General features: G+C 46.3%; 1 protein-coding gene across 4 annotated transcripts in view; it reads left to right on the top strand.

Annotated features, from left to right (window-relative positions):
• Positions 1 to 12,172, top strand: part of GPC3 (glypican 3) — a 141,567-nt gene that overhangs the window by 74,649 nt on the left and 54,746 nt on the right. For all 4 annotated transcript variants that reach the window (XM_068204717.1, XM_068204719.1, XM_068204718.1 and 1 more), the window contains exon 4: positions 10,471 to 10,604. In XM_068204717.1, the coding sequence (XP_068060818.1) occupies positions 10,471 to 10,604 (134 nt within the window). The remainder of the gene's footprint in view (positions 1 to 10,470; positions 10,605 to 12,172) is intronic.

Here is a 12,172-nt window from a genome sequence, read left to right on the forward strand (position 1 = left end):
TTTGCCCAGCAGAGGCTAAAAATCATCCAGGAAAGTCATCTCTGAGCCTTGTTTTGTGCAATTCCCATTGTTTGGAGCCAGAAGGAAATGTAATAACTCCCTACTTGTAGACTTTGGTGCAAAATGTTTATCTTTTCCATGAGCTGGGGAAATGCCCAGCTTGCAACTTGCAATGTGAGTGGAAAAACAAAAAAGCATGATGCATTTTTAGTCAATTTTTTCCCCATCTAATGATGCTCCACCTCATTTTGCAATTGTTGTGTATCAGTGTATTGGAATTCACTTCTCATAATCAAATACTAGTCCTCTGTTTGATGCTGTTAATAAAGGTGTTGTGATAAAGTTGGAATAATTTAATTTCTGTCTGCAAAGGCCTGTTGTTGAATGAGTCCCTTTAATACATTAATCAGACCCATAGCATTGTAACAAGGTTAAAAGTGCACACCAATTTCCATTATAAAGATATTCTCAATCAGGCAGAAACTAATCTAAAGTTGTAAGTCTTTCTGTAATTCAATTGTTCTAACCACAGTGCATGTAAAAACAAGATGTCTTCCAACAAAGTCTCAAAAAAGCCCTGCAGATATGTATATCTTTATAGAAAAGAATGATTTACATTTTCAATAAGCCTTATTTGTCTTTGGGAAAAAATGTAATTCCTTTATCGAGCAAAAATCTAATTGGAGCCTTTTTACCTTGTTTGCCATATTTTGGGTATATTATCTTGGTGCTGACCTTTAATTGGATTAAGTTAGGAGTGACTGTCAGGGAGAAAAAATTACTATGGGTCTGGTAGCTTCAAAACAAAGAAAAAAATCAACAGATGAAGTTAAAAAAAGGAGAAAAGAACACAGGGCCCTCCCAAGCCTTTTGTTGGCCTCGAATGGATTAATTTTATCAGCATGCATCTCTGCTGCATGGAGATACTTTTACCATTTTCCCTAATGATAATTATTATGTTTCTCTTTTAGACTTTCACTGGGGAGGTCCATGGCATGGCCATGGCGAAAGCCTCATGCCATGCCCCTCTTGCCAGGAGCTGTATATAGAGTGAGGTTGTTCTGGGCTTTGCTGGGAAACAAATGCCTGTAATTTTTCTGCTGAAGAGATTCAGCAACTTAACTGTTTAAATGATTCTGAGAGTTTTGGTGGCTCCAGCCTTCTTGTTCTCTTAGCAGAGACTGGTGTTTGGAAAGAAAAAGGTGGATGGAGGGAGAAAATAGTTGCTGCTGGGGGGATTATTCCTATCTGAAGGTTAAAAAAAGTAGGGTGATGGTGAGGGATGGTGAGTGCCAAACCATTTGGGGTAAGAAGGGTTTCCATTCACCATAGGAAGGGAGAAGGGCATTTTATAGCAAAAAGTACTTAGAGGTGTAAAAAACCTTTGGGATGGTTTCAATACGAGCATTTATTGAAATATAAATCTGAAAAGCTGTGTGTCCCTGTGAGCATGGTCTGTGCAGGCTGCAAAACAAGCATTGCCTTTTACCTGCTTGTTTTGATATCACCAGTTACAGCAGATTTAGTGGTAAGCCCCATGTGCTCTATTTTAAATAAATATTACACTTGCTATTGGATTGCTGAAAGAGAGAGAACTAATTAAGGAGATGGGATATCATCTGTAAATTTTTCTTCCCTGAGATTTTATGAGCAGTAATTTGAAAAGAGCCATATTAAAGTCATTCAGAAACAAGTTAATGCTGCGTTTCTGAGAATATTGCCCTTCTACTCAAAGATTATATTAAAGAATAAACAGTGTACAGTAGCTAATTGCTAGCTGACACATTATAATGGCTTTATACTTCCAAAATTGAATTGGTCTGGTTTGAGGAAAAAAAAAGGGGGAAAAGTAATGCAGTAACTTTTTAATTATTTAACAAAATATTTCTCAAAGAATAATTTAATCTGGGTTCATGGCTGCAGGGAGGAAGAGAGACTGGTAGGTATTGACCACATTTGCAACCCAGCTGACACGGCTGCTGTTAAATACCCTGTTACAGGCTCTGACTCTGGCTTGTGTTCCAGACTGATGGCAGGTATCTGTTTTTCCTCTCTAAATTAGGCTGCTAGGAATTTATTTCTCTGGGATTGTTCCTTTCTGTAGTGCCGTAGGCACAAACACGGTGCAACATTAAAACCCACAGAAATCTGCCAAGGAAACCGATTAACCCGTGGAAGGAAAATAACAAGCACGTGGTGATTGCCTGGAGCTGTCGTGCTGCCTGGCTTTGCCCAGTGAGGGTTTTTTTAAGATCTTGGTAAAAACTAGTGATCCCTCAAGCCAATTCCTTGTTTCCCAGTCTGTTGTGATGGGGTAGGTTTGATTGCCTGCAATAGGAGGGTCTTCTGGAGACCCATAGTAGTGATTGTGTGTTAGAGCATGCACAGAATGCCGTTGTATAATTAAACTGTATTTAGCATCTTTAGCAGAAGTGGGCTCTGCTACCTGGAGTCCTAGTTTTCTGTCAGGTTAGATGAATCAGTGCTAATGTTGAAATCAGCTGTTTGAATTTGGAGCATCTTCAGCTTCCTCGGGGAATCAGTCCCAGAGGCAGAGCAGCAGCCTGGGGTAAGGAGCAGCCGTGTCCCCCACCTCTGCTGTGCTGCCTCATCTGCCATGAAGCACGGTGGGGGCGTGGGGCTCCACCAGGAGATGGACTCTGGCTCCTGCCACATTCTGCTCCTGAGCCTGGCTTTAGTCAGTCTAACATGTTCTGGTTTTCTCTGGATTTTGCTCCATCTTCCCTTTTGCTCTGCTGTAACCTTCCAGGCAAGGCTGACTTCTCCTTCCAAGAATAAAGTCTTGATTTGGTTGTCTAAGAAATATCAGATTGCACAGATCTAAGTTAAAACCATGATGGTGCATTAGTATGCTACAGGGCCCTGTTCCAGGAAATGTCTCCACATAGGAAAACTGCTTAAGTGTGTGCCAAAAATTAAGCAAATGCTTTTTTCTTGATTCCCCCAGTTGCTTGGCTGGGTTGGGTCTGAGCCCTGGCTGGGGCTACAGCTGCCTGCCCTGCGGTTTTCTGCCGAGGTCCAGCCATCCAAACTGAAATACTAAATTCTGTGTTAAATATGGAATTAACAAAATGCTGCAGAGAAAGGCTGACTTGAGAAATTGAGAGTTGTGCCTTAATTATATGTCATGGATTTTAAAGACAGAAGGAACAACTGTGATCATTTAGTCCGACTTCCTCTCTACCTATAAATAACAATAAACAGGCTTTTGCTGAAACACAAAGCTGCTTTCTTTGGTGGATTAAACACTCCATGCTGGGGATGCCAGAGAGAAGAAACATCTTGTTTGCATTATTTTATGTAGGTTTGAAAGGGCTCGACTCAAGCCGAGGTCACGGTTCCTTGGAGAGAAAGGGCATCCTGTGCTGGGAGAAGCTGGGTCGGTGCAAGGGTTAGGACGTGGTGGGACACTGTGGAGGTACCTTGTGTGCTGCAGCACTTGTGTGGTACACTGGCCATCACATCCTCCTGGGGACAGGGTGGCGTGTCCTACCAGGAGCAGTGACTGGAGCTGCTGTGGTTGTCTCTTTCCAACGTAAGGCATGTGAACCCTGACACAGCACAGGGATGTGCAGGTGGGAATTGCTTCAGCAATTGCCACCAAGGATTGAAACCCGTAAAAAGTTCCTCGTGCTCCCCACTGCTCTGCTGAGCTGGTGCACCCTCACCCTTTCGCAGTCCCTGGGGTAGAGCGATGGTATAACCATGCCATGTGTCAGACCTGCCAGCTGCTGTGTCACCTCTGCCACATCGACACACGTGGCTGTGTGTGGAGCACATCCTGCTCCTTGCCCTGAGAACCAGTCCCACCAGTCCTCTCTGGGCCCTTGTGTTCCTGCTGTGACAGTGACCCTCTGCAGAGTACTTTGTGATCCTCTATATAAAGGATGGCAGTCGGGATTTAGAACTAGTTGATCTTTAAGGTGCCTTCCAACCCAAACCATTCTAGGAAAAATTCAGTCATATTTACTGTGAAAAATGCCTCCTTAATGCCTCTGTAGTAGTTTGAAGGAGCTGGTCTTCAAACCAGGTGGTGATGGCCTTCAGCACAACCTGGTCTGGTGGCTGCAGGGGTCCCCGAGCATTTGTAGCCCATGTTTGCAGCATGTGTTGGGCATCACCACGGCCACTGGTGTGACAGGCACTCTGTTATTTTAAGCATTAGTGTTTGTGTGCATTTTACACATTATAGCGTTGCATTATTTAAGGGTGATGCATTATTAAACGTTCTCCTCGGCACAGAGAGTAGGTCACTTCCTCTGATTCCTGTCTCTGCATGAGTGAGTTAGGATGCTGTCTCTTATGTAATCCTTGCAGTCTGAATAATGGAGATCGTAATACTATAGAGCTGATTAATAACATTTAGTACTCCATTAATGAGGAATTTTGTTGGAGTGTTCACTGAAGACATCTGTGTTACCATACTCAGTTTATTCTTTCTGCTCGAGTGCCTGGAACCAGAAGAACAATCATTACTTAGTTAATAATGATGTGCTTCCTAAGATAAAAGCTTGTAAATTCATTTTTATGCCCATAATCACATTTTTCTGCTGTGAGAAGAGTGGGGGAGCTGGGAATTGTCTCTTTCCCATCTTCCTGACAAAATGTATCTAATGATTAGAACCATATAATAAGAGTGTTTGTCCTGGCCAAATGTTTCTCCACTCCTGTTAATCAGCGTTCGTTTGAGAGCGCCATTTGTGGAAGGCGATGCAATCACTGGGGCAGTGTGGCAGATTTAAATCAGTAATAAAAGCCCTGGGGAAATTAACAAGACAAAACATTAACCACAGACTAAACATTAACATATATTAGCATTTTTATTACACCTGTAGAAATGGTAAATGTGCTTGGTTACTACTATTAAAAAGTTTATGTTCTATCCCACATCATCGCAATGTATATTTTTGGTTTAAGCCCTTTAGAATTTAATTAAGCGGAATTCTGTAGCAGCACTTTGAGTAATAGACTTCAGGTTCACTTTTATGGTGACTTTGAAGATAAACGGGGGCACAAATGCAATCTTTATAATGCTAATAAGACTTGTGATGTGTAGTGGAGCAGGTTGTTAAAAGGAATTGGGGAAGAAGCACCATTTCAAGCTGCTGCCTTACTGAGCCTTTCAGCCTCACTGGTCAAAGTGGGTTCCATCACTGAAGGATGCTTGGGGTTTAGTGGGCATCACTTGGTTCCTCCTCCACATGTCTGTGGTCTCTTGATGTTCTGTGCATACTGTAGCAAATCACCCTTTCAGAAGCCGTGTTCAAATCAATTATAATAGTTAATCTCTTTTCAGTTTAATGTGTGGCTTCTCCCAAAGGAAGCTCACGAATAAGTATAAAATGACTTACATGAACTCCAGAGAGCAAAAGAGATTGCGGGAGGAAATCTTCAAAAACGAGGCCATCCCCTTGAGGGGAAAAAAATACTGTGTCTTCCTGGAGAATGAATCTATAAACAGAAGAATTCATAGAAAAGACAAATGGAAACTCCATGTAAAGTTTAAGCAAAGGTCAAATACAGCAAACTCTCCTTTAGAGCAGAGTGGAACTCCTGGGCCAAATGAAAAGTGGCAGCAGCAGGTATCCAGCAGTGTCTAATGCAATCCCTTCTTGTCCAAGGAGAAGCTGATTAGGTACATTTTTTTTTTCTTCTAAGTCATCTAAAAAATTACCTTTAAAGTGTTCTTACTCTTAAAAGCAAGGCTCAGATTGGCACTGAGGATCCCAGTGTGCTGCTTTCCAATCCTTTCGCCCCTGGATTTCCTTGCTGATGTGCAAGATAAGATGTTTTTGCCTCATGCCTTGGCAGCAGAGCAGGTTCCCCAGGAGCCTCAGTTGTGGCAGGCACATTCTTCTCTCTCAGGATTTTTATATAGAGGAGCACAGAAAGAAGAAAGAGAAAGCAATTTCTGTTTCTTCTCCTTGTTTTTCCCATGTGGAACGTGTTTAGAGAATTGTTTACCTAGGGTGATTGCTTCATTGGATTCTGGTGAGAATTGTTTGAGCATGATGGCCAGTCAAATCCACCTGAGTCTGGACTCTCCAGAAGAGGGTCACGAGTTGTGAGTTAGTTAGATATGGTAGTTAGAAAAGTAGGTAGGTAGTTTTAGTATCTCCTTTAAATAGTATGTTAATGTATTATAGTATAGTTATAATAAAGAAATCATTCAGCCTTCTAAACTGGAGTCAGACATCAGCATTTCTTCTCACCAGGTTCACCTGCATTTACAATACTCAGTGGTGTCAGGAATGCCATCCTGCCATAGCCAGGCTGGAGGTGCCCTCCATCAGCTGCACAGGGGCTGTGATGCTTTGCACGGAACCTGCTCCTGTGGTCACTATTTCTTTGATAATTAACCCCAGTCATCCCAGTTTCCGTGGGCTGGCAGGTACCCACGTGGCTCAGTGCCGTGCTTCACACCCGTGCATCAGCTCGGCTGGAAGCAGCCGTGGTGAATCTGGTCCCTGCAGTCCTCAGGCACCTCTTATCTTCAATTAATGGGGAAGCGTTAAAGTGGGCTGATAGTGCTGCTCCATTAGCCTTGTCGCTGTGCTCAAGTCACTGTTCCCGCTAAGGCTGAGCCATTCCAGGCGTGCAGCGCCCTCGGGTGCTGGGAGCCAGCTGCTTCCCCTCGGGGGACATCTGCCCCCCCGGGTGTGCCACCTCCTGCGGCTGCAGGAACGAGGGCAGCAGGCGGTAGTGCTCTCCTCAGAAGGCAAAGTGCTCCCCTCGTGGCCTGGGTCACACTCGCTTGGAGGAGGCTAATTAAATCGGGTAATTAGTGAGTTTGTTAATGAGCTGGGGCAGGGTAATTTTGCTTGTGCTGTTACAGTGTCGGTGGGTTTGGGGGTTTGTAAAAGCTCAGGAAGGTTTATCTTGCCTGGTGTCCCCTTGCAGCAGTTTTTCAGTGGCCTGGCAGATTCTTTTAAAAGCAAAGTCCAACTCCTGTTGCCTAAAAAACACTCTGGCGTTTGATTAACTTAGCCATTTTTTTGTGGCTTAATGTGTCAGACTTCAGCCTATTCTGAATTAAGGCACAGCTCTTGCACTGACTGTACTTAAGATAAGAGCTGGTGTATATTTATGATCCCCCTGGTAGAGTGGGGAGCCTGAAGAGTGAAAAGAGCCAGTGGTTCTGTTCTGTCAATTTACTTTGAATTTCACATTCATGTCTGTGTGTTGGGAGGAAATCACATATTAAACACTGTTGCTTGATACAAGGTTGGCAATTGGATTAGAGATGCTCCCTTCCTTTTGATCTCCTTCTTGCAGACATACCACAGTGCTGGGGAGTTGACTGTCCTTGCTCCTGCCACAGCAAGCAGTACCTGGAGAGCTGAATCATCACACTTGTTTCCCCTCAAAGTCTGAGCTTGTATCTGTCCCTTCTCTGTCCGACTGCACTATAGCGGCATTTTTCTTCTCTTTTTGGAGCCTGCTTTAGAATGGACATGGCTAGGAAGAGACTGGTAAACTTTGTGTGTTCCTGAGCCTGCAGTGTGGACTCAAAAAGAGGGAAAGATTGAAACTGGATTTCTGAGCTGTTGTCCTAGGACTGCTTGTGGCCCAGCAGACTTTGGCAGATGGTTTGTGAAATCCTTCCCTCCCCCAAAAAGCATACACGATGCTGCCCTTGCAAATGAGCAGGCAGTCTGTTACTTCTCCTTTCTCTCACTTTATTTTAAAGTTCAAATCTCAGCCAGGTTCTTGTTTGACTAAAGGGTGACAACTATTTCACTGTGACTTCAGAAGATGGGCTCCAGGGTTGGGCTTTTTTCCTGAAAAGGTTAGTTAGTGCTGGAATAACTAAATAAGTAAAAACTTGGTGGACTGTTTGAGCAGTGCATCCTTCTGTCTGTAAAGATTTCATCTGCTGTCCCAAGTCACAGCTAACACAGTCCTGTTTGTGGTTTCATCCCACATAGGAGGGATGGCTGGACTTGGTGATCAATGATTTGCCTTGATGATCAACCATTGAACTCGATGATTGTAGGGGTCTTTCCCAGCCTTATTCATTCGATGAATCTTGGAGCCTTGGTACGCAGATGCTGTGTGGGGCTGTGAGGATGCAGCTGAGCCATAGCTCCTGAGCAGGACTTGGGAGCAGAGAGGCTGAGCTCCCTCCAGTGCTGGGTGGGAGGTGAAGCATCCCCACTTTGCCGGGTCCCTTTGCTGTTTGAAGCACCCTCTCCGGTGCTGCCATCGTTGATTCTGTCACTGTGACCCTCCCCTCCCACTCAGTGCCTCTCTGCATCCTTGGGAAAAAGCCTTGATCCTGGACTTGCTCTTCTCTCAGGGTTTGGTAGGTTTTGCCAGCTGAAAACTGGGCTTTGGAAAGGGATTGGGGGGATTTTCACAGAGCTGGGGAGAATCAAAGGGAGTCATCACAAATGGCAGCTTAAAATATCCGACCTTTTCCCACTTCTCTCCTCCACTTTTCGTGTCCATTGAGGGTGTGGGTGCAGTGGTGCTGCTTTGTGGCACTGCTTCCTCTATACCCACTGTCCTGGAGCTTTTGTGTATCTTGTGTTTCCCTGGAGGAGGGTTCATGGCAGGTCTCATCTCTGACTTGGGCAGAGGAAAAGCCCACAGAGACCCCCTGATCATCCTGGCACTGTCCTGCTGGTCTGCGCTTTGCAGGGACAGTGGCACCAGCCAGTATAGAGAGGGCATGTGGCATCCAGACTCGTTCCACAGTCGGGGTGGGGGGGGTGTCTCAGATCCTAAATGCCCTTCTCCAGGCCTCCTGCTGTCCTGTGATTTCCTCCTATTCCTGTCTGCTTGCATCAGGGGACTACCTGTAAACGTAATGAGAGGGATAAGTGATAACAGAAAGCCCAAAAGGCAAAGAAAATAGCCCCAAATGTGATCAATTTTCTGAATCCCTTCCTCCCTCTGTTTTTGAAGCCTGCCAAGTGATTTAGAGAGGGCAGTAGGGCTGATACATTCTTATGCAAAACTTGGTTTTGGCAAGGCAGAGAGGAGGCTCAGCCAAGGGAGGACAGAAGAGGAAAAACCAGGTAAGATGCTGCAGAAACTGCTCCCCAGGCAGCTGCAGGAGGAACTGCTTTGGCAGAGGAAACTGCAGGTGCAGAAGGACTGGTGGCAGCATCTCTTCCCACCGTGATGTGAGCAGAAACTGCAGTGCCCAGCTCCCAGGAGGTTTCTGTTTTACTCTTTGTTGTATGGCAGCCTGAGCAAACAAACTGTGCTGCTCTTGATAATGAAAGAGGTGACATTACTAATTTATTTGCCCACCCAAATGTAGGATGTAATAGAACAGAATTAATCTCTTCTCTTTACACATCAGATGCTTGTAGCTTTGGGTGGCAGGTGTGCTTTTAACCTCTGGTGTGCAGCTTACTGGGATTGCCTTGATTTGATGTGGTGTAGAGGTAAATGAGGTGCTGCAAGGAACAGGCATTTTATGGGTGAGAGATTGGTCCCAAGCCTGTATGTGGGTGGGGGGATGAGGCTCAGAGAAAGAGAGGGTGGTGTTAACTGTGGTGCCTTCGTGGTCCCAGCAATCAGCCAAGCTCCTTTCACAAGCCAGCGTGGATGAGTCCTGCAAGAGCAGCACAGGGTGGATCAGAAGGAGACTTTGACAGTGGCAGTGGTGCCACAGGGGGACAGATGTGCCTTGGTAGTGTCCCAGAGAAGGAAATGGTGGCAAGCCCATCCACAGCAGGGACTGCAGCAGTGGCCACTGCTGGGTGAGTCTTGGGACAGTGGCCATGTGAGGGAGCTTGAATGAGGTGCTTTGGATTCCTTCCCTTGCTGCTGAAGGCAGTTCCCAAATCATCTGTATGCTAATGAGCTAATTTGTGCCATTAGCAGAGCCCTGTTAATCAGGGCCTCCCACAATATGACTAAGCTGTGGCCCCAGCGCTTGCTGTATTTTAGGCCCTGGGTTTTTTAATTAGCAGTGATGTGTATGATGCTCATCCCTGGGCATCTGCACTGCAGTCTGTGCAGATGGTGAGCTACCTCAAGATACAGAACCAGGGTCTTAGGATTCTCCTTCAGAGGTGAGGTGTTTCCTAAAAGTCTGACTAGAGAGCTAGAGTGCAGAATCTTGAGATGCTGTGGTGTTCAGGAAGGAAGGAGCAGGGAACATGTCAAGCCCCCTCCTGCCAGTCTAAGTTAAACTTGATGGGAAGATTTGCCTGTCACACCTGCAGCTCAGGGGTTTTGATAGTCACAGAGGCCCTTCAATGCCCTGACATTTCGCCTGAAGCTTCCTGCATTCCTTCCCAGGGGGTGGATGTTGATACAAAAGCCAGGTTGTAACGTTAAGACAGAGTTTTGCTTTCAGGTGCTTGCTGAGCTATGAGCAGGATGGGGATGACGGGACGATAGCAGCTCATGTGCAGGTGCCAGTGTGCGTCTCGGCTGTTTGCCTGCAGTCCCAGCGCTTCCTCACACTGCTGTGTTTGTGTTTTCCAGATCAGCCGGTTATGTGGCCACGCTCAGCAGAGGCAGATTCGATCAGCTAATTATCCAGAAGACCTTTTCATTGACAAGAAAGTCCTGAAAGTGACTCACGTTGAGCAAGAAGAAACTTTGTCGAGCAGGAGGAGGTGAGAATGCTCAGGCTGAGTGTGGTGCCTGCTGGATGGGCTGCAGGAGCAGCCACCATATGGAATGGCCCTGTGGAAGCAGATGGAAAAGCTCCTTATTTCCCTTACCCATAAATCTGGCTCTGAGCATCAGAGCTGCTCTGTGGCGGGCACTGAAGTGCAACGAGGTGTCCACATGGGTTTTCTCACGTAGTACACCCAGGTTAATATGCCAAATGCCTTGTCTGGGTTTCTTGGGCACTGCTATAGTATCTGAATACTCACAGGTGTAGTTATAGATAGAAATGGTCACTCCAGATTAAACTGTTACGTGTTACACCATGTATAGGTAAGGAGAATGTGTTTCACGTTTTTTGTGTAGTGTTTTATGGTAGTTCAGAGATGTTAACAGCCTTTTACTGAATATTTTCAAAGGAAGCTGATGCCTCCACTGCTGGCACTGCACTCTGTGCTTCCTTCCCCATGTAAGTAGAAGCTGTAATTAAGTGGGCTCACATTGATGTGTCAGGGAGCAGCATCTCCCCTCTGGATCTGAAAACACACTCAGGTACATGCAGTGCCTTTACTTCTGTCTTGAATAAAAGAAAAATCCTCGTGGAAGGAAACAAGCAAGCTTGGCAGTTTTTGAAACTGGCGATAGACTGAGTTGGGTGGATTTCTCTCTGAAGACTAACAGGGCCACATTCTTGATATGGTTCCCATGAGATACAGCACCAGGGCTTGCATTCCTCTGTTGTCTCAACACGTCGGAGGTTACACAGCCCAGACTCTGACACAGATGTCCTTTGAAGACTCTGAAGGCTAATGAAATCTGCTGAGATGAATTACATGGGTTCATACCTGCAGATATGGAGGAGTTCCTCCCTGCCCTGCAGGGAGCTCTGCTCCCCAGGAAAGTTTCTTTTTGCCTGTTCTCCCCAGCTCGGCTGGGGGTTGTGGAAGAGGAGCAAGGCAGTGCCTAGGATGCGAGGAGCTGAGTGCCATGGGCAGTGAGGCTTCTGCTTTATGGGGTTTGCCATAACTGATGATCCAGGTCTCACCTAATTTTGACTTTCCAAGTGATGTTGCTTGGACCTCCGCCCCACTGTTAGTGCAGGAGGTGGTTCTCACAGGAGGTGACTGCCTGAAGCATCCCTTGGATTGGTGCAGGGGCTGTCGGCTGAATTCCCATGCTTTGGAGGGGCTTTGACTCGTCAGACAAACCCTTGTTCATTTGCAGGGGCAGTGACAGACGGGTCGGTGCATGCGATGCCCGGGCAGGATGCGCTGGTGGCCAGAGGCAGGACCCCTTCCTCCCGGACTGTCCCTGCGGGGCTGTGTCAGCCCCAGCACGGCAGGAACACGCTCCTCGGCAGCGAAAAGGCAGCGCAGAGCACAGGCTTCCTTCTCTTTGTGTCGCCCGCCCCCAGCTGGCTGTCGCGGGCTCTGGCTGGAGAGGGAACCCCACGGGATCCCAAAGCAAGGAGGGATGGAGGGAGCTGGACACCCCTCTGCACTCCAAACTACCTAAGACTGCAGGGCAGCTCCCCACAGCTGGCGGTGTGGCAGCACATTTCTCGCTCTCTCAG

The sequence above is a fragment of the Anomalospiza imberbis genome, chromosome 14 (genome assembly GCF_031753505.1).
Source record: "Anomalospiza imberbis isolate Cuckoo-Finch-1a 21T00152 chromosome 14, ASM3175350v1, whole genome shotgun sequence".
NCBI lineage: Eukaryota > Metazoa > Chordata > Aves > Passeriformes > Viduidae > Anomalospiza > Anomalospiza imberbis.